The sequence below is a fragment of the Nomascus leucogenys genome, chromosome X, assembly GCF_006542625.1.
Source record: "Nomascus leucogenys isolate Asia chromosome X, Asia_NLE_v1, whole genome shotgun sequence".
In the NCBI taxonomy this organism is placed as follows: domain Eukaryota; kingdom Metazoa; phylum Chordata; class Mammalia; order Primates; family Hylobatidae; genus Nomascus; species Nomascus leucogenys.
In genome coordinates this window covers 74,710,238-74,732,163 of record NC_044406.1, presented here as the reverse complement: position 1 = coordinate 74,732,163, position 21,926 = coordinate 74,710,238, and the positions used below count along the sequence as shown (strand labels likewise).

At 38.1% G+C, this 21,926-nt stretch overlaps 1 protein-coding gene across 5 annotated transcripts in view; it reads left to right on the top strand.

Moving 5' to 3' along the window:
• Nucleotides 1-21,926, top strand: part of CHM (CHM Rab escort protein) — a 192,274-nt gene that overhangs the window by 122,972 nt on the left and 47,376 nt on the right. For all 5 annotated transcript variants that reach the window (XM_003269017.3, XM_030806933.1, XM_030806936.1 and 2 more), the window contains one exon: nt 17,453-17,530. In XM_003269017.3, coding sequence (XP_003269065.2) covers nt 17,453-17,530 — 78 coding nt within the window. The remainder of the gene's footprint in view (nt 1-17,452; nt 17,531-21,926) is intronic.

Genomic DNA, 21,926 nt, shown 5'->3' with positions numbered 1-21,926 from the left:
ATTTAAAAAAAATCCAAGACTGTATTAACTTAGAAAACAATTTTAAAATTACTGGGCAGTATAATTTTATGTTGTATACTTGAAAGTGACATTTTCTTTTTTTGTAACTAATTTTTTACAAAAGAAAACCATGCTTACAAGTGAGGAAAATTGTCTTTACTCTCAGTAGTCAGACCCAGGTATTAATTTCAAATAAATGCCCGTTTTTTCAAATTAGTATTCCCATTGTGTTAATTTCAGAACTCTCCAAAACTTCTGAAAAGTATGAAGATGATCTTGGTGTTAAATGGCAAATAACTGTTATGTAAAACGTAAGAGCATTCTATGTAAGAATAACCCAGAATAAGGCTTAAACTTTCATTTTTCACTGGCTCTCATCTCAGAGAGAGATATTTTTATTTTAAATTAAATTTTAATTATTAAAAAATCTCTATTAAAAATGGAAGTATTACAAATAAGGCCAGAGTGCCCTTAAGGCATTTATCCTCCTCAATTTCATCCTTAGCCCCCTAACCCTCTATTGGAAGGAATAGCTCTTGCCAGTTTGTGGTGTATGTTTCCTGATCTTTTGCTGTGCATTGAAATATATATTTTTTTCTCATCAGAGGAAATATATAGTATTCTATAGTTTTTTTTTTTCCTTCTGAAGTTTCAAGAAACAGGCCAGAAACCACAGAGAAGTAAGGCTAACTATTACCGTGGCATGACAGTCAATTTTGTGAAAAATAGCTAAAGGGTGAAATTCTTGAACGTATAACCCACAGGAGGGAAGAACATGTTTTTTGTGAGGTAATTATATCTCAACCATCTGACAGAGTTCTTTGAGAGGGGTAAATAAGGTATGAACAAGGGGGAGCCAGTGAACATTTGAATTTCCAAACAGCCTCTGAGAAGATTTTATACCAAAGACTGCTTTAAAAAATAAATGTTCTCCCACCATGGAGTTGGGAATAATGTTTAGTCATGCATAAAGATCTAGTTTAAACACAATATGGAAGGAAGGGGGTGGTTTATTTGAGCTCTTACTTGCATGGGGAGATTTTTACAGTAGGCTTTGCCAAGAATCAATGTTTAGGGTTTTTTTTTTTAACATTTTTATAAATGATTTAAGAGTCAGCATAGTAACACACTTCCAACCCACCTTCCAGTTTATTGTTGATGCTGAGAGCTTATAGATAGTAAAATAAAATGCTAAGCTGAAGAGTATTTGCTAACGGACTATTTCACAAGGACCCTGTGAAAAAGCAGGAAAATGGCATGAGTGGCCGTGTTTCTAAGAAGATGGTCTCTGTACGTTTTTCAACCCGTGAAAGAGATCTAGGAGTTGTTATGCAGGGCTCCCTAAAGACATTCACTTTTGATATTTTTGTTTCTACATTCAGAAAAACTGACATAATACTGAACATAGCCATGAAGAGCATTAGAAGTAAAAGAAGTATATTCTTATCTGGATTCAAAATGGATGTCTCTTTACCTTTATGTTATTTGTACAATTTGAATTTTCAAGACTAGGCAGCAAAATGGGACAATGATTTAAATAAGGATTATTCAAAACAGAAATGAACATATGTCATACAGGACATTAAACCAAAGAAAGAGCCCAAGAAAGGAGATTGAGCAAGATAAATCTTATAGAGAGTCTAAGTAGGATTGCTATAGGCTAGTTTGCTACACCCCAAAAGTTTGAACCAAAGGCTTTCTTTTGAATTTAAAAAACCTATTTTTGAATGAATTTGCTTAGGTATCTCTGTGGCAGATAATAAAGATGGGGCAAATAGCATGGGTGTTCAGACTGAAAAATGCAATTTTATTAAGAGCTTAGTTTAAATTATGATGTGTTTAAAGAGTAGTCAGGAAACACCAGTGCTTTTCCATCAAAAGTTCCATTGACATCATTGTGATAAGCTGTATTGAGGAATCATTGAGTTAGCTCAGTGGTTCTGGCCCTTTTACAAACCAGGTAGTCACTGTACTTATGAAACATAGATATGGGGGCTAGGTTTTGACCCAAACATATAAGTTGACCCTCAATATTTTAGAAGGCTTTATGTTTTAAAGATTGAGTGATCACTTGTAGTCTATAATTTGTGCTAATTTATTCTGGACCCCTGGTACAATTACTAATACAGATCTGTTTTTGTCATCCAATACATAGTTTTATTGTGACTGTCCTATAGAAGGTTAAATTAAGGACAGCTGGAAAAACTGAAAGATAATGGATATATCATCTACAGTCTCATCAAGAATAGAGGAAGCTAGATAAATGGCTAAGATTTATAGAAAGGAGGCACTTTTTGGGAGCAAGTTTTCTGAAGGCTATGTGTTGTTTTTTTTGACAGCTTTTTCTAGATTAAGCATGATGATTATGCCTTCCAAGATTGACAGCAGTTCCTAAAGGGCAGTACATCTGCCCACAGCCTTTTCCTTGAGTGGGAAATCTACACCAGAAGCCCCACTAGACTCAGATACTTGGACTAAATAATTTCTTGAATTAGCAGCAGTGCTGTTATTCCAGGTCCATGATGACTCCTTAAGGCACAGAAACTAACCTGTTCCTTGTGCCCTTCTATATAGAAATTAGTACCCAGAGTATTAAGTTGTAATCTTGATGAATGGCCAAGAGTAGTAGTGGTTTTTGAGGTTAGTAACAATTTGCTGTCTCTAATAATCACCCCACAGGTGGAGTAAGAGTGCTTTCTGGGTATTCCTTCACAGCAATACTTGTATAGGAAGACTACCAGGCTTGAGCAGTTGCATTTGATTGCTTCACATTTCATGGGGGAGACTGCTTTCATGAATATGCACATTACCTTATACTTGTTCTGAGGAAGACACCTCCCTTCTACCTCCAGTCTATTAGCAATTCTTGTCAGCTTTATGTCTTATATATGTCCCCAGCCTCTCCACTTCTTCATCTGCACTGCCATTACCTTGCTTTAGGTCACCATCTTCTCTTACTTGGTCTATGGCAGACATAACTGGCCTCCTCTCTTTCACTCTTGCCCCTTTGAGAATTCTCCACAGAGCAGCCAGACCCATTTTTAAAATAATACAAATCTGATCACGTTGCTACCTTGCTCAAAACTTGCTGGTTGTACTACTCATTGTACTTAAGAGTAAAGTTTAAGATCTTTACCCTGGCCTTGAAAGCCTTGCATGATTAGGCCCCCAACTATATGCATCCTCGTTTCCTACTATATTCCTCCCTATTCACTGTGATCCAGCTCCATTAGCCATCTCTCTTCTTCCTCAAATACACTGAGCTAGACTGCACTTCAAGTTTTGAAATTTCATTTTCTTTCTGCTTGGAGTGTTCTTCCACCCTTTCATGTGGTCAGTTTCTTCTGATCATTCAGGTCTCAGCTCAGATATCAGTTCCTCAAAGAGACTGTCCCTGAATACCTGTCTAATGTTCCAACCCCTATATCACCTTCACCTTATCCTGTTTTATTATCTTCAGAACACTTACCACTATCTACTCTTATCTTATTTCTTGTTTGTTGTCTCTCTCTTGTACTAGATAAGTTATATGACAGCAGGGACAGCATTTATCTCGCATACTTTTGTATCCCCAGTGCCCAGAATTACACCTGGTACATAGTAGGCCTAGTTCTACAAATATTTGTGCATAAAGGTGTAAATGTTGTTGCTTGTTGCCATCAGCATTAACACTTCTCTTAAAACTGTCACAAGTCCCTCTTTAGAAGGTAGTCAAATTGACCAGGTCCCCAAGTTGCTTGAATTCTGTTAGAAACTACAGGGCTTGAACACCTGGAGGTGGACTCTCACACAGTCAATAAGAGCAATGTAGCCTACAAACCCCACATTGGTGGTACAATCTGTAATCATTATCTCCTTTGCTACAGAAGGTGATAGCTAACAAAAGCTATGATGTATTTAACATTTACCATGCACCAGCCAGATAGTAAGCACTTTACATGTATTAACCCATTTAATCCTTGTGGCAAGTCTATGCAATAGATACCATTATCCCCATTTTATAGTCTTGAGAACTGAAGCACTGTCACACAGCTGGTAAGTGGGGGGAATCGGGAAAGGAACCTAGGCAGTCTGACTCAAGAGTTAGAATGTCCACATTAATTTCACAATCACCCCCACTAGTTGATCTCTTTGCAATTTGCACATCATTACTAAAGTTATACACTTGACTTCTAGTGACCTGGTAATTTTGATTTTGGTGATCACTGCTTGCTAAACAAGCCCACTCAACTTCTGTCATCATGACTCGTATCAGGTCACGCTTGCTATTTTGGCAATACTGGATCATTGTGAATGAGGCTATGTTGTAGTGGAACATTCACTTGAAGGCTTTTTTGATGGCCTTGCTGAATAGAGTAAAACCTTATAGATAATGAGTTTCAAGAGCTTATAGCAGAGGATGAGGCCTGGCTTGGGATTGTTTTGAACATAACTGTTTCCTGAGGCTGCAGGAGTCATTGCCTATGACAGATCATCCCCAACTTGGTTTGACTTAAGGTTTTTTTTGACATTAAAATGGTATGAAAGTGATACACATTCAGTACACTCCTCAACTTATGTTGGAGTTGTGTCCTATTATACCCATTGATATTTTCAATTTACAAGGCAAGGAGCATCTGTATTTAGCTACTGCTCTTGAGGAAGCATTCTGTTTCAGGCCAATAGGAAGTCTGTGCTGAGTTGGATTCCAATAGCTTGAGTCCTAGCAGGGATCTTGGGGAGAGATGATGCTATGGCATATGCCATCCAATTTTGCCTTCCCAGGAGCCAGACCCACTACAGCAAAATGCAGCATTTACTTCTGACACCCACCATAGAAATATTCTCCTTCCCTCTACTTCCTGCTCAAAGAAAGATACCAAATACCAAGAAAGGAAGAAAAAAAAAGGGGGGATGTTAGCATAAGTGAACACTCTGATAATTTATACTGTAGATCAGATAGCATGTTTGTGGGTTACATACTTATATTGCATATTTATATCATTTATATTACTACTACATGATTTAGTCATATAAATATGCAATATAAGTATGTAACCCACAAACATGCTATCTGATCTACAGTATATAGTAAAACTGCATTTATAGTGCATGAACATATGTGTAAACAGCACTAAGACCATCCTGTGTAAAAACTGCATTTATAGTTCATGCACATGTGTGCAAATACCACTAAGACTTTTGGGATCCTCTTCCCGTGTGTGTGTATATAAAAATAAATACATGCATTTAGGTTTCCCTACATGTATTTTTTCAGACTGGCAGCCACCAACCAGGTCAACATTACAACATGACAGAAAACTCAATATGTTGTTTTAAATACAGTGTTATGATAAATGCATATGTATGAATATAGTTACAAGAAACAAAGTTGAACTTTATAGATAGATTCAATCACTGACGCCTTATAGTATCTCGTGACATGTAGACATGCCTACTTACTGTTGGAATGGAACGTCTGCTTTTTAGTTTACGGTTTTAGCTGGGGTGTCACTAAAGCACATTGATGATCAATGGTAACTCTAATTTTTCTCTTGTAACAGACCTTTTTGTTTGGTTTGTTTTTAATGGAATTTGATAAAGAGTTCAAATGTATTTTTGTAGTGACTTTTTTGGGGACAGTCCTACCTACTGTGTTTAGTAGATTTCTTTTTTAGATAAGTCCTGCAAAATTTATGCTTGCTTGCCTCTAGGCTGCATACTACCCTTTGGAAGGGAGGTGTACAGAGCTGTCTTGCCAGGCATTATGTTAGGCATTAGGATGGCTGCTATAAACTGCACCAAAGCTGGAGCCTACCTGACATCTCAGAGATGTTTGCCCTTTTTGGTTGCTTAATTGTCCTTCACTAAGGCGTGTTAACCTTTGGGTTGTTAGGCTGCCATTTAATGCACTGGAAGAAAACGTGTCATGTGGAAACTTATTACCTCCCCCAAAATCATGGTAAAGTATTTACCTTCTACTCACAGCATTTTCTTTATTTAAAAATGTCTAGCTTACCAGTATACTTTATACATCACTTTTTAAAATATGGATTACAAGATAGTCATAATTTGCTAGGTACTCTGAAGACCACTATTCCCATGGTTATACTTCCTTTGAGTTTTTGCACTATCTAAATGAAGTCACACATAATCCATTTAACATGTACAGACAGAATAATGTGTAGAAGTTGAGGGATTATTTTACTCTTTGTAATAATTTTTGCAATTCAACAGGAATTAGAACAAGTCTTAGAGTAACTTTGATCATCTGATTCTGTTGCTTTCCTTCATAATCCCAAGAAAGATAACGCTGACAATGGGGCAGGTTGGTATTATGGTTAACAGAGAAACCTCTGAGACCAAATCACTTGGATTTTTACCCCAGCAATACCATTTCCTAAATGACCTCAAGCAAGTCACTTGTCCTCTTCCTCAGTTTCCAAATCTGTGAAACCCTGGTTTATAGGATTATTGTAGGATACAATGTGTTAATACATGTAAAACATCTGTTGTGTAGTAAGCACTCAATGCTAGTTGTGATTATTATTTGTATGGTTGTTGTTGTTGGCTGTGTGCCCCAAAGAACAGTATGTAGCCAATAGTTATTTCCCCACATGTAATTCCCTGCTTATCATGTAAATGCCTCCTATTTGGGTTTTGAATACAGCTCTCAAGAACTCCCTACTATTGCTTCTTACCCACTTATAAAAGATTTCCACTATTGGGCCGGGCACGGTGGCTCACGCCTGTAATCCCAGCACTTTGGGAGGCTGAGGCGGGCGGATCATGAGGTCAGGAGATGGAGACCATCCTGGCTAACATGGTGAAACTCAGTCTCTACTGAAAAATAGAAAAAATTAGCCGGGTGTGGTGGCGGGCGCCTGTGGTCCCAGCTACTTGGGAGGCTGAAGCAGGAGAATGGTGTGAACCTGGGAGGCGGAGCTTGCAGTGAGCCGAGATTGCGCCACTGCACTCCAGCCTGGGCGACAGAGCGAGACTCCATCTCAAAAAAAAACAAAAAAAACAAAAAAAACAAAAAAAAACAAAAAAGATTTCCACTATTGCTCATTGACACCAAGTAATCCTCACACCCCCAACCAAAACTTATTTTTTTAAAGACTATCAGAATGACTGATAAGAATAGCATACAGAGGAGTCTTTATATCAATACTCATTTTGTGTGGCACTTCTTAGAAATCACTGTTTTTTTTTTCACTTGGGCATAAAATACATGAAGAAAATACAGAGGTGACAGAGAACAAATGCTGCCATTATGAGCTACACATAGCTTCTCTTTCTAACAAAGACTGGTATGGGGGAAAAACAAATGAGAAGCAGTATGAAAAATGTATGTGCACATGTAACCATATACCTTTCCAAGAGCACAAAATACTTCTTATGTTCTCATTTAAAATTAAGAGGATATTTAAATGAATTATCACAATTCTGTCTCATTATTAAACTTCTTCTATAATATTTCCCATCATTCACACTAACTAGTTCTTAACATTCTTTACATCCTTGTGTTTTTTTTCCATATTAGTATATATCTGCTGTTAATAAATCATATTGTTGAAAATCAGGTTATTTTTTGATGATTTACTATAAGTAGTTATAGATGTCCCCATATCTCGGCATCTATAACTGCATTTAAATGTATTTGAGGCCCCATTTAGCCTAAAAATACTTTATAAAATTAATTTTCAAGGAAAAGGATACTTAATATTATAAAGTAACAGTATATTTCATAAACATTATACTATTTCATAAAAGGAGGTCTTTATAGAAAATTACATTTAATTTTGGTTAAGTGGATTATTTAGGCTTTTGATAATGTAATAGCCTGTGGCATATTGTTTTATATATTTTTAACCTTATACAGCTTCCAATGGGTTCTGAATTTATTCCTTTGTATTTCTTGTAATGTGGAAAGACATTTAAAAGTTATTTTTCTCCAGTGGAGAATTGATTCAATAATACTAAGTTTTATCTAATGCTCTTTTTCTGTGTGTGTATGTGTATATGTAAACATGGTCCATCTGACTGAAATGGAAAATTCAGTAGGTTGATAATAACTCATGTATAGCTGCTTACGAAGAGCTTGGAAACACAGGTGCTACCATTCACGTGGCATAAGATATCCTCAGGCAAATTGGAACACTGATTATGTGGTCACTATACATTTCTGCAATTGCAAAGGTGTATAGCTACATATGCCTATACATTTTTCATACTGCTTCTGATTGTTTTTTTTCCCCATACCAGTCTTGACTGTTAGAAAGGGGAGATATGTGTAGCTCACAATGGTGGCATTTGTTCCCTCTCTCACCTCTGTATTTTCTTCATGTATCTTATGCCCAACTGACAGGTTTTTTTCCTCGTCTTTTTGGGGGCCTTAACCTAACCCAGCCTATTGATGTGGAATGGGCCTGTAATATTTCATGTACATATGGGCTCTTTCAGTATCAATAGAAAATTGACGATGAAGATTGGGCTGATTGTCTCGATTACATCAGTTTCCCCTATATCAGTATTCCCCTATCAACAACAGGAGGCAGAGTGCCATTTGGGCATATTTATTAATCACATTTATTGATTTGCATATGTTGAACCAACCTTGCATCCCAGGAATAAAGTCTACTTGATTATGGTGGATTAGTTTTTATGCTGCTGGATTCAGTTTACTCGTATTTTTTTGAGGGTTTTCGCATCATGAAGGATATTGGCCTGAAGCTTTCTTTTTTCATTGTGTCTCTGACAAGTTTTGGTATCACAAAGACGCTGGCTTCACAGAATTAGTTAGGGAAAAGACCCTCCTCCTCGATTTTTTGGGATAGTTTCAGTGAGATTGGTACCAGCTCTTTGTACGTCTAGTAAGATTTGGCTGTGACTCTGTGTGGCCCAGGGCATTTTCTGGTTGGTAGACTTTATTACTGATTCAATTTTAGAACTTATTATTAGTCTGTTCAGTATTTCAGTTTCTTCCTTGTTCAGTCTTGGGGATTGTAGGTTTCTAGGAATTTATCCATTTCTTCTAGAATTTCTAGTTTGTGTACATGCAGGTGTTCATAATAGTCTCCGAGGGTGTTTTGTATTTTAGTGGGGTCGGTGATATGTCACCTTGTCATTTCTGATTGTGTTTATTTGGACCTTCTCTGTTTTTTTTCATTAGTCTAGCTAGTAGTCTATCCATCTGTTTATTCTTTCAAAGACCCACATTTTGGTTTCATTGATATTTTGTGTGGATTTTTGCATCTCAGTTTTGTTCAATTTAGCTCTGATCCTGGTTATTTCTTGTCTTGGTAGCTTTGGGGTTGGTTTGCTCTTTTTTTTTTTTTTTTTTTGTTCTTTTAGGTGTGATGTTATGTCATTAAATTGAGGCATTTCTAACTTCTTGATAAAGACATTTAGCACTATAAGCTTTCCTCTTAATTCTGTGTTAGCTATGTCCAAGAGATTCTGGTATGTCGTATCTTCGTTTTTGTTCATTTCAAAGCATTTTTTAAAAATTTCTGCCTTAATTTCATTATTTCCCTAAAAGTCATTCAGTAGCAGGTTGTTTAATTTCCATGTAATTGTGTGGTTTTGAGTGATATTTTTGGTATTGACTTCTATTTTTATTGTTCTGTATTCTGAGTTTAGTTGGTTTGATTAAAAAATTGTTGAGAATTGCTTTATGGTTGAACATGTGGTCGATTTTAGAGTATTTGCTATGTGCAGATGAGAATATTGTATATTCTGTCATTGTTGGGTAGGGTGTTCTGAATTCGGGTCCTCAATATCTTGGTTATTTTTCTGCCTCAGTAATCTAACACTATCAGTGGGGTATTGAAGTCTCCCACTATTATTGTGTGGTTATCTAAGTCTCTTTGTAGGTCACTAAGAAGCTGTTTTATGAATCTGGGTGCTCCTGTGTTGGGTGCATTTAGGATAGTTAAGTCTTTTTATTGAATTGAAACCTTTATCATTATGTAATGCCCTTCTTTGTCTTTTTTGATCATTTTTGGCTTAAAGTCTGTTTTGTCTGAAATAAGAATAGCATCCCCTGCTGTTTGTTGTTTTCCATTTGCTTGATGGATCTTTTTCCAGCTGTTTACTTTGAGCCTCTGTGTGTCACAGCATGTTAGATGAGCCTCTTAAAGACAGCATACTGTTGGGTCTTGCTTCTTTATCCAACTTGCCACTCTGCCTTTTAAGTGGGACGTTTATCTTGTTTACTTTCAAGGTCAGTATTGATATGTGAAGATTTGATCCTGTCATCATATTGTTAGCTGGTTGTTTTGTAGACTTGGTTGTGTGGTTGCTTTATAGTGGCAGTGGTCTATGTACTTTAGCATGTTTTTCTGCTGGCAAGTATCTTTCTTTTCCATATTTAGGTCCCTTGAGGACCTCTTTTAAGGTAGGTGTGGTGGTAACAAATTCCCTTAGCATTTGCTTGTCTAAAAGTATTTTATTTCTCCTTTGTTTATGACACTTAGGCTAGATATGAAATTTTGCGTTGGGATTTCTTTTTTTAAGAATGCTGTTTATAGGCCCCTAATCTCTTCTGGCTTGTAATGTTTCTGCTGAAAGGTCTGTTGTTAGCCTGATGGGGTTCCCTTTGTACCTGATCTGCCCCTTCTCTCTAGCAGCTCTCAAGACTTTTTCTTTCAGGTTGACCTTGGAGAATCTGATGACTGTGTTTTGGGGATTGTCATCTTGCATACTATCTCACAGGGGTTCTTGGAATTTCCTGAATTTGTATGTTGACCTCCCTAGCAAGGTTGGGGAAATTTTTATGGATAATATCCTCAAATATGTTTTCTAAGTTGCTTGCTCTATCTCCATCTCTTTCAGGAATGCTCATGTGTTACAGGTTTGGCCTTTTTATGTAGTCCCATATTTCTCAGAGGTTTTGTTCAGTTTTTCAATTCTTTTAAAAATTTTTGTCTGTGTTGATTCGAAACATCAGTCCTCAAATTCTGAGGGTTTTTTTTTTCCCTGATTGGTTTATTTTGTTAGTTATGCTTCCAATTGCATTATGAAATTCCTGTAGTGAATTTTTTTATTTCCAGAGGTTCTATTTGGTTCTTTCTTAAAATGGCTAAGTCGTCTTTCAACTCTTGGATCATTTTACTGCTTTACTTGGATGCGTTTCAACCTTCTCCTGTATCTCATTGAGCTTTCTTCCCATCCAGGTTCTGAAATATATGTCTGTCATATATTGACAGTTAAGAACCACTGCTATAGAGCTAGTGTGGTTGTGTGGAGGTAAGAAAATACTCTGCCTTTTAGGGTCACCAGAATTGTATTTTGTTTGTTTTTTTCTTTTTTAAAAAACTTTGATTTTAAGTTCAGGGCTACATTTGCAGGTTTGTGACATAGCTAAACTTGTGTCATGGTGATTTGTTGTATAGATTATTTCATCACCCAGGTATTAAGCCTAGTACCCAATAGTTATTTTTCCTGATCCTCTCCCTCCTCCCAGCCTCCCTTGACCCATAGGCCCCAGTGTATGTTGTTCCCCTCTATATGACCATGTATTCTCATCATTTAGCTCCCACTTTTAAGTGAGAACAAGTGGTATTTGGTTTTCTGTTCCTGTGTTAGTTTGCTAACGATAATGGCCCTCAGCTCCATCCATGTCCCTGTGAAGGACATGAGCTCATCTTTCTTTATGGCTGCATAGTATTCCACAGTGTATATGTACCACATTTTCTTTATCCATTCTGTCATTGATGGACATTTAGGTTGATTCTGTGTCTTTGCTGTTGTGAAGAGTGCTGCAATAAACATTCATGTGTATGTTGTCTTTCCAATAGAATGATTTATATTCCTTTGGGTATATACCCAGTGATGGGATTGCTGAGTTGAATGATATTTCTGTCTTTAGGTCCTTGAGGAATCTCCACAGTCATCCATAATGGTTGAACTAATTTACACTCCCACCGACAGTGTATAAGCATTCCTTTTTCACCACAACCTTGCCAGCGTCTGTTATTTTTTGATGTTTTTATAATAGCCATTCTGACTGGTGCTAGATGGTATCTCATTGTGGTTTTGATTTACATTTCTTTAATGATCACTGATGTTGAACTTTTTTCCATATGCTTGTTGGCTGCGTGTATGTCTTTTGAAAAGTGTGTGTGTTCATATTCTTTGCCCACTTTTTTAATGGGGTGATTTTTTTTCTTTTAAATTACTCTAAGTTCCGTATAGATGCTGGATATTAGACCTTTGTCAGATAGATAGATTGTAAAAATTTTCTCCCATTCTGTAGGTTGGCTACTCTGTTGATAGTTTCTTTTGCTGTGCAGAAGCTCTTTAGTTTAATTAGCTCCCATTTTTCAATGTTTGCTTTTGTTGCAATTGGTTTTGGCATCTTCATCATGAAATCTTTGCCCATGCCTATGTCCAGAATGGTATTTCCTAGATTGTCTTCCAGGGTTTTTATAGTTTGGGGTTTTACATTTAAGTTGTTCATCTATCTTGAGTTAATTTAGATATATATATGCTGTAAGGAAGGGGTCCAGTTTTGATCTTCTGCATGTGGCTAAGCCAGTTATCCTAGCACCATTTATTGAATAGGGAATCCTTTCCCCATTGCTTGTTTTTGTCAGGTTTGTCAAAGGTCAGATAGTTGTAGGTGTGTAGTCTTTTTTCTGGGTTCTGTATTCTGTTCCATTGGTCTATGTGTCTGTTTTTGTACTGGTACCATACTGCTTTGGTTACTGTAACCCTGTAGTATAGTTTGAGGTCAGGTAGCCTGATGCCTCCAGCCTAGTTCTTTTTGCATAGGATTGCCTTGGCTATTCAGGCTGTTTTATGGTTCCATATAAATTTTAAAATAGTTTTTTTTCTAGTCCTTTGAAGAATGTCAATGGTAGTTTAATGGAAATAGCATTGAATCTATAAATTGCTTTGAGCAGTATGGCCATTTTAACAATATTGATTTTTCATATCCATGAGCATGAATGTTTTTCCATTTGTTTGTGTCATCTCTGATTTCTTTCAGCAGTGGTTTGTAGTTCTCCTTGGAGAGATCTTTTACCTCCTTAGTTAGCTGTATTCCTAGGTAGTTTATTCATTTTGTGGCAATTGTGTATGGGTGGTCTTTCCTGATTTGCCTCTCGGCTTGACAGTTGTTGGTGTATAGGAATGCTAGTGATTTTTGCACATTGATTTTGTATTCTGAGACTTTGCTCAAGTTATTTATTAGCTTAAGAAACTTTTGGCTGAGACTATGGGGTTTCTAGATATAGGATCATGTCATCTGCAGACAAGATAGTTTGACTTCCTCTGTTTCTATTTTGATGCACTTTATTTCTTTCTCTTGCCTGATTGCCCTGGCCAGAATTTCCAATACTGTGTTGAATAGGAGTGGTGAGAGAGGGCATCCTTGTCTTCTGCCAGTATTCAAGGGGAATGCTTCTAGCTTTTGCCCATTCAGCATGATATTGACTGTGGGTGTGTCATAGATGGCTCTTATTATTTTGAGGTATGTTCCTTCAATACCTAACTTATTGAGCATTTTAAACATGAATGGATTTTGAATTTTATTGAAAGTCTTTTCTACATCTATTGAAATAATCAAGGATATTGGCCCGAGGTTTTCTTCTTCTGTTACGTCTCTGCCAGGTTTTGGTATCTGGATGATGCCAGGGTTTCCAGAATTCTTACGGTGGTTCTTTCTCGTCTGTGTGAGCTGGTGTTTAACCTCTGAAGTTGCTGGGGTTTTTTTTACATGGGTTTTTTGTGTTTATATTTTGTTATTTCCTTGAAGGTTTGTTTGTGGTATAAGTTGGGTTTATTTCATTGGCTTCCTTTCTGGGTACTTTCAGGTGGCCAAGGCTCAGCTCACCTGTCCTGGGCTGCATACTCTAACCCTAGGTGGCTGGGACCAGGCCTGCTGCTTTGTTCTGGTTTATTGAGGTCAAGCACCTGCTGTGCTGGAGAAGGTGAGGTGTTCCCATTCCAATGGCAACAATTCTTTAACAGGGGCTGCCAGCAAAAGTGCTGCAATTGGGCGTGGGAGGCACAGAATGGGTGCTGTGGCAGCTGGGGCACAGGCAGGTGTACACTAGCAGGGCAGTGTTGGGCTCCATGGGTGACTGCAGCAATGGTATCACTGAGGGAAGGGCTCGCAGTATGTCAGTGGGACTGTGGTTGGTTTGTGTGTGCGTGGGTGCTGATGTGGTGGTGGTGGATTCTTATGCATGTGGGCCCTGGCAGCGTGGCTTGGGGAGGCTGTAGCTGAGTGTGCACCGTTGAGGGGAGGCTGCAAGTAGTTGCTCACTGGTGGAGGTTTGTCTTCAAAAATACTCTGATGGGAAGGTGGAGACTGTCAGTCAATGATCTATGACAGTGAACTCTGGCAAGGGTTTTATCAGGGCAGCTGAGGCTGTGCTGCAAGCAGGTGTGGCCAGAGGAGATATCAGCACATGGGCGTTTGTTTAGATCACACCAGCCCAATCCTGCAGGTAAGATAGCCTTGCAATCTCCAGGTCCAGTTGTTCACAAAGGGTAAAACCACCTAGAGGAGCATGGCGAGCCTTGGCGGATGGGCTCCCTTGGTTGTGCTCCACTGCAACTCTTCCCATGCCAAACCTTCTAGGCTCCAAGTATACTGGATTTCTGTTTCTACCAACTCTCCGAGCAATTCTCCTTGCCATCTCAAGTGTCCATGGGGCTCATAGGGGCTCCTGCAGCTAGCATTCCAGAGGTCCATGACAAAGGTGAACCATTCTATGCCTATTTCACTCACCCCTTCTTTAGGAGCCGCTAGTGGCCAGGAACAAGCTTTGGTGTTTGGCAACCCCATGGAGTATTCTCGGCCTCCTCCCTTTTCAGCCCTGGGGCCTGCATTCTTTCTCCCTATATCCACTCTCAGTGCCTTCTTCCTGAAGATCCGTTCGCAGTATGCTTGTCTACTTGATTGTCTGGTCTCTCTTGGTGGGAGAAGCTTTTATTGGCTGTGTCTAGTGTGCCATCTTGGCTCTTCTCCTTCCAAATCATTTTTTCAAGGTTCTATTCTTTCCCCACTGTTTTGTAATGCCACTTCTGTCATCATTTCCGTACATTCATGGATCTTTTTATTACTTTCCTATTGGTGCCATAACAAACTTAGTAGCTTATAACAACACAAATTTATTATCTTACCATCCTGGAGGTCAGAAGTTTAAAACTGGTTGGCAGGGCTGCATTTCTTTTCGGGCCTCTAGGAGAATCTGTTCCTTGTCTTTTCTAGCATATAGAAGCTGCCTGCATTCCTTGGTTTGTGCCCCACTTCCAACAGTGGGATCATTCTGATGTCTACTCCTGTCTTCACATCATCTTCTTTGACTTTGGCCTTCCTGCCTCCTCCCCTCCCCTCCCCTCCCCTCCCCTCCCCTCCCCTCCCCTCCCCTCCCCTCCCCAGTCTCCTCTCCCATCTCCTTTCTCCTTTCCTTTTCTTTTTTTCTTTCTTTTTTTTCTTTTTTTTTTTTTTTTGACAGAGTCTTGGTCTGTCACCCAGGCTGGAGTGCAGTGGCACAATCTCAGCTCACTGCAACCTCCGCCTTCCAGGTTCAAGTGATTCTCCTGCCTCAGCCTCCCGAGTAGCTGGGATTACAGGCGTGGGCCACCACGCCCAGCTAATTTTTGTATTTTTAGTAGAGACAAGGTTTCACCATGTTGGCCGGGCTGGTCTTGAACTCCTGACCTCTGGTGGTCTGCCTGCCTTGGCCTCCCAAAGTGCTAGGATTACAGGCGTGAGCCACTGCTCCCGGCCCTGCCTCTTTCTTTCCTTTTTTTTTTTTTTTTTTTTTTTTTTTGAGATGGAGTCTCACTCTGTCACCCAGGCTGGAGTGCAGTGGCGCGATCTTGGCTCACTGCAATCTCTGCTTCCCAGATTCAAGCAATTCTCCTGCCTCAGCCTCCCGTGTAGCTGGGATGACAGGCATGCACCACCATACTTGGCTAATTTTGTATTTTTAGTAGAGACGGGGTTTCGCCATGTTAGCCAAGCTGGTCTTAGAACTCCTGACCTCAGGTGATCCACCTGCCTCGGCCTCCCAAAGTGCTGGGGTTACAGGTGTGAGCCTCTGCTGCCCGGCCACCTCTTTCTTTTAAAGACACTTGTGATTATGTTGCACCCACCAGAATAATCTCCCAGTCTCAAGATCAGTGCATTAATCACCACTGTAAAGTCCTTCTTGCCAGGTATGGTAATATATTCACAGGAGCCAGAGATTAAAATGTGAACATCTTAATGGGAGAGTGCATTTTTCAGCCTACCATAGTCGTCTTTCTGGACATTCCATTATTATTTTCTTGTGTTTTTGATTCATTCACCCTAAGCATACCCATTTTATAATCTCAATCAGATAGTTACACTATCCGAATAACATTTTGGGGAGTTTAATCCTGCTATTTCTTTTGTCTGGTCACTCAAAGTAAGATGTGTTTCCTCATGTGTTGTATAATTTTAGATTATAAACTCATCATCTAGGGACTCTTATCTGTGGCAATCTCATGTGGCCTTGGTTAGTCTTATTCCACCAGAAAGCTTTAGCCATTGCTTCCCCTAAGTGTCCAGGAGTCTACTCACTGACCCAGAGCCACTTCTCATGATGTTTTATATTTTATTGGCTAAGAGTTTCTTGTATCATATAGTGGTATAATTTCAAACCCCTAACATGTATGAGGGCAGACTACTGATAATATTAATAAATACGCAGTGTAATCTTCCTCCATTCAGGGATCCACCCAAACAAAAATGGGTTTTTTTTGCTTGTTTTCTCCCTCTTTTTGTACGTGGATTTCTTTTCTTGGTTACCCTTTAACTGAGGCATAACTCTTTAATAATCCAGATATTATAAGAAAATATCTCCTTTTCTACTTACTGCCTTGTTTGGATCTTAAGGCCTCTCCTCTCCTTATGTGTGCATTAAAACTTACGCACTTAGATTACTACTGAGATAGACACACTCCCTAGGGCTTCTGCTGCATTTACTCATGTTTACTGCTCTAGCTTTCAGTTCCCAGTTTAGTTTTGGCTACTGGAGATTTTGTTTACATTTATTGTAAGTAAAATATCTAGGAGTTTTCCAGAGTCTTCCCTGCTTAATTCCTCTTTAACACTTCTCAGTGGTGATTTCTCTTGGGTGTGTCATACATGCATTATCTCTTGAAGCTGTTTGTGTTCTTTGTACCTTAGGTAGGCAGGAGCTGATTTTCGGGGGATAATTGGCTCTTGCTTAGGGACACTTTTGGTTTGGTCACAGTTTTAAGTGTCAGCATTGTATTATTATCAGTAGCACCTCTACTGTGTCAAGATATTACTAATCTTACCTCTGAGAGATTTTTAATACTATTAAAGAGAAAATAATAGATTATCAAAATGTTTTTTCTGTAACACCAGTTATGAAGTGTAAAATACTTAAAAGAAAATACTTTTACCTTTATTTTCAACCCAATTACCCTAATTCTTATTTTCCTGTTCTCTTTCTAGGATGTGTGCTGTGTTTGGTGGAATTTATTGTCTTCGCCATTCAGTACAGTGCCTTGTAGTGGACAAAGAATCCAGAAAGTAAGGATGATATAAGTAACCTTCATATATATATATATATATATATATATATATATATATATATATATCCCAAACACAAGTGAAAAATGCTGAAGTCAATTTTAAAAAAAAGATTCTTCAAAGATCCTCCTTGGTATTCATAACATATCAACCTTGATTAAAAGTAATTTGTGTTTAGGTCCTCCAGAACAAGAATAGTGAGTTCAGAATATAGAAACTAAATTAATTTCCCTGCGATATGCCTATAGCTCCTGGTCATCCAAGCTTGGAAGACAAATCATTTCAGCTGCCAGAGGGTGGGTGATGAGTGATGTTAGTTTTCCTTGTGGCCTTACCTCCTCTAATTGATTTTCATCAGATGACAACAAAGCCCTCTGTTATTGCATTTTTAAAAATGGAATTCACCTGAAGACTCATCAGATTAATCTCTGCTGATAATGCATGTCACTCCAAGAGAAAAGACTTTAATGAGTTTTTAGGTAGATTGTTGTCATAAACTATGCTGCCCTCTTATCTGAGGATAAATTTTTTACAATAGTATCAGGCCTATAGGCTGCTTTAGGATTGAAATAAGAATTTACCTGTTCTTTAAAAGAGCTGAACACCATCTGTTTACTGTGTATTTTATATTTCAGTTATAATCACTGGTCTGAATTACACTGGATAAAATATTCTCTGATTTCTGCCTTCTGCACTGAAACTTAAATATTTCAGATCCAGTTTTAGAAACTATCTAAATTGCAATGTGTTTTTCTTTTTTGTTACATGTTCTCAACAATCTACTGACCTGTATTTCTTAGATGATTGTTTTTAGGAGTATATAGTTAAATAGTATTTTTGAGGTTATAAAACATTTTAATATTTGAACTGGAAGCTTAAATAATATAAATTTTAAGCTGTTTCTTTCATTTTACAAAAGTTTTGTATCATTTAAGTGGCGTACAATGTCTATTAACTTCTTATAGACTAATTGTAGTGAAAAAACTAGTATTTTGAGTTAAGGTGAAGAAAATCCTCAACTCTAGAAATATGTAATGCTTAGATAGTAAATTTGCTTTAGAAGAGTAATTCTGTAGTATAAGATAACATTGATACATATTTTAAAAGGCTTGTAAAGTACCTTTAGCACTTTTATAGAAGGATAGTACAAAATGAAACATGATAGTTTGCAGAGAAAAATTAGTCCCTAAAGGCCCAGGATGTTAACATCTAAATACCTAAAGCTAGCATTGACTGAAGTTGGCTCAGTTCAGTATATCTTTACCAAACACAGCTTTGCCATTCAAAATCATATATACAAGAGAGATAACCAGTAATAGGAGATATTTTGTTAGGACTTGAATATAAAGTGAGGGATAGTTTTTGGGGGGAAAAACCTTGACATTGTATTAGGCAAATCCAACATACATTTCTTTTTAAGGATTCAAGGCTGGCTTAAACAATTGTTATATTCTAAGTATAATTAGGGTACTAACTAAGGAATCTGCAAAGATTTGCATTTGTCTCCTTATGGTTTTAGTTTGCCTTTCTTTTCCTACTTTTCTGTATGGACATCCTCTCTCCTCTTTAGGACAGTTAAGAACTACTTATACTTTGAGTCACAGTTCTGAGTTTATTCTGTGATCCCCCAGAATACTCTGTCAGTCTCCACTCCCCACTGTCACGTCCCCTCGTATGATCATTTTATAAGTTCTCTATAAGAAAAGGCAGGATCTCACTGTTGTATCTCCAGAACCAAGGCAGGTTCCTAGTAGCCATTATACTGAATAACTTTGAGTTAAATAAATGATTAAAGATTAAAGACTGACTATAACCCTTTTTGTGCTTTTCTTTGCACTCTCCATTTAGGACAACTGAGAGAGACATAAGTGATCACAGCATTGAGTTTAATGTGATTATACATCAAAACACTGTACAAACTTTGACAGAAGAAATAGGGCATTGAGGAGGCACACTAAATCATGGTATATGGAATATGTAACCAAGTGCATACCTATTTTCAGCCAGATTTTATTTTTCATTTTTGTTTGATTGGTTCTGCTTTCTTATGTGAGAGGACATAGGTATGCATCAGTAGTTCTTTTCTAAACCTTTTCACTAAATTCTAATACTGCATGCTTCTGCTGACTGTTTTTAGAAAAACTGAATGTTCTAGTTGAACAGTTTTCTTTTCCTTTGCAGCTATGCTGACCAGGTAAAACTCCTGTAAATGAGATCTGGCCATTTAGTAGTATAGTATTTGATATTTCGGTAGGGTAGAGATGACCTTGGACCAGGACCAGATACATCTATAACCAATAGTTGTAATTAATTACTTCAGCTGCTGTTTCCTGTGTACTTTACCTGTCTCACCAGCTTTCCTACTGTGACTCTTTCTTGATGTCAGGAATATATATTTTCTGATGTCAGATATATTTTTCTGATGTCTATGCCTTTTTTCTTTTTTTCTATTTTTGAGACAGAGTTTCGCTTTGTTTCCCAGGCTGGAGTGCAGTGGTGCAGTCTCGGCTCACTGCAACCTCTGCCTCCCAGGTTCAAGTGATTCTCCTGCCTCAGCCCCCCTAGTAGCTGGGATTACAGGCACGTGACCACGCTTGGCTAATTTTTGTATTTTTAGTAGAGACGGTGTTTAGCCATGTTGCCAGGCTGGTCTCGAACTCCTGACCTCAGGTGATCAGCCGGCCTCGGCCTCCCAGAGTGCTGGGATTACAGGCGTGAGCCACCACGTCTGGCTGTCTATGCCTTTTCTAGATACTTGGAAGTTAGTAATGAATAGAATGTTAGACCAAGTTTGAGGTGACTGACTGTTAATACCATTTGTCATTGCTGAAGCACTGATTTTAGCATGGCCTGCTTGCAAAATGGTAGTGGTCATATTCTAGATACTTAACGTCTGCCAACCCCCGTGCTAGTTGTTATGGGGATAAAGAAGTGAATGAAACATGGACCCTGCCCTTGTATACAAGGAGACTTCAGTAAAGAGTACAGCTCTAAAGTTAGATAGATTGGATTTGGATCCTGACTTTGTCACTAGCTCTGTGTACTTGAGCAATTGTTTAACTCTCTATGACCCAGTTTCTTTATCTAGAAACTTGGACAATTGACTACACCTACCTCATAGGGTTATTATAAGTATTAACTAAATAGATAAAAGTTGTAGAACCATTTGTTACATATTGTAAGTGCTAGCTATGTTAGCTAACAATAACTATTAATATAATTGGAGACCTTGGAATCTAGTGGTGGGGGAGACCTATTGTGAAGATTCTTCTGTGCTATGCCAATAAGGAATTTGGACTATAATCAGAGGTAGTTTTAAACAAGATTAAATTTGCTACTTTTAAGTTAGTAATTCTGGCAATGATTTGGAAGAAGCACTGTGATGGAAAGTGATTCTTTTCCTCCTAAATCAGAGATTCTATATCATTTTTTTTCCTGTCTCTACACTATTCACAAAGTACGGAATACTTCATTAACCATCCATCCATTCACCCATCCATGCAACAAGTATTATTTGTTTTCTTTTTGCCAGGCACTGGGGATACAACAGAGAATAAGACAATCAGGGTCTTTGTTCTAAGGAACTACAGTCTACTGGGGAACATTACAGAACAACTAAATTTATAAGATAATTGCACATTGAGATCTGGTCGGTATGCAGATCTGACCCCCTCCTTATTTAAAAAGCTTCAGTGCCTTTATATAATCTCAGAATAAAGTGTAAGACCTTTTTACATGACACATGACGGGTGAGACCGTAATCTGGCCTCTGTCTCCTTGTCCAGGCTCATCTCTCTTCTCTACTTGCTTTTCATTTTATTGCCACATAATACTGAACTGTTCATGGGTCTCTGTACCTGCTCCTCTCTTACTTGCCTTTGTAGCCCTGCAAATTCTGCCCTTCTACCTGAGATATTTATCTGTATCCTTATTTGCTTGCTTAACTGTATGTTATCCTTTAAAAGCAACAAATGTGTCACTTCCTCCAAAGAGCATTCCCTGATAACTCCACCCCTCCACCATAAGATGACTTAGGTACCTCTTCTACTACTGTGTAATTCCCTATCCTTATCTTTTATTACTGGACTTTGCTATTGTCTTAAAATTGTCTCTGCCTGAATCGTCAAAAATTGTCTCTCTGAATCTTGTCCTTTAAGGCAAAACATTTTTATTCTTACCTCTTAGAACAGTGCTTGGCACATGGTTGTTATGCTATACGTTTATGTTGAACAAATGAACTACCAATTTGCTAGCAGGTCATTATCGTATTAGACATTGTAAGAGTCTAAGGCAGTATCAGTGGAGATGGAGAGAAGAGGCTAGTTTCAGGAAGTGTTTATAAAGTGGAATCAAAATGTTATAGCAGACTAGATATAAAAAGAGATTTGAGGTAGGA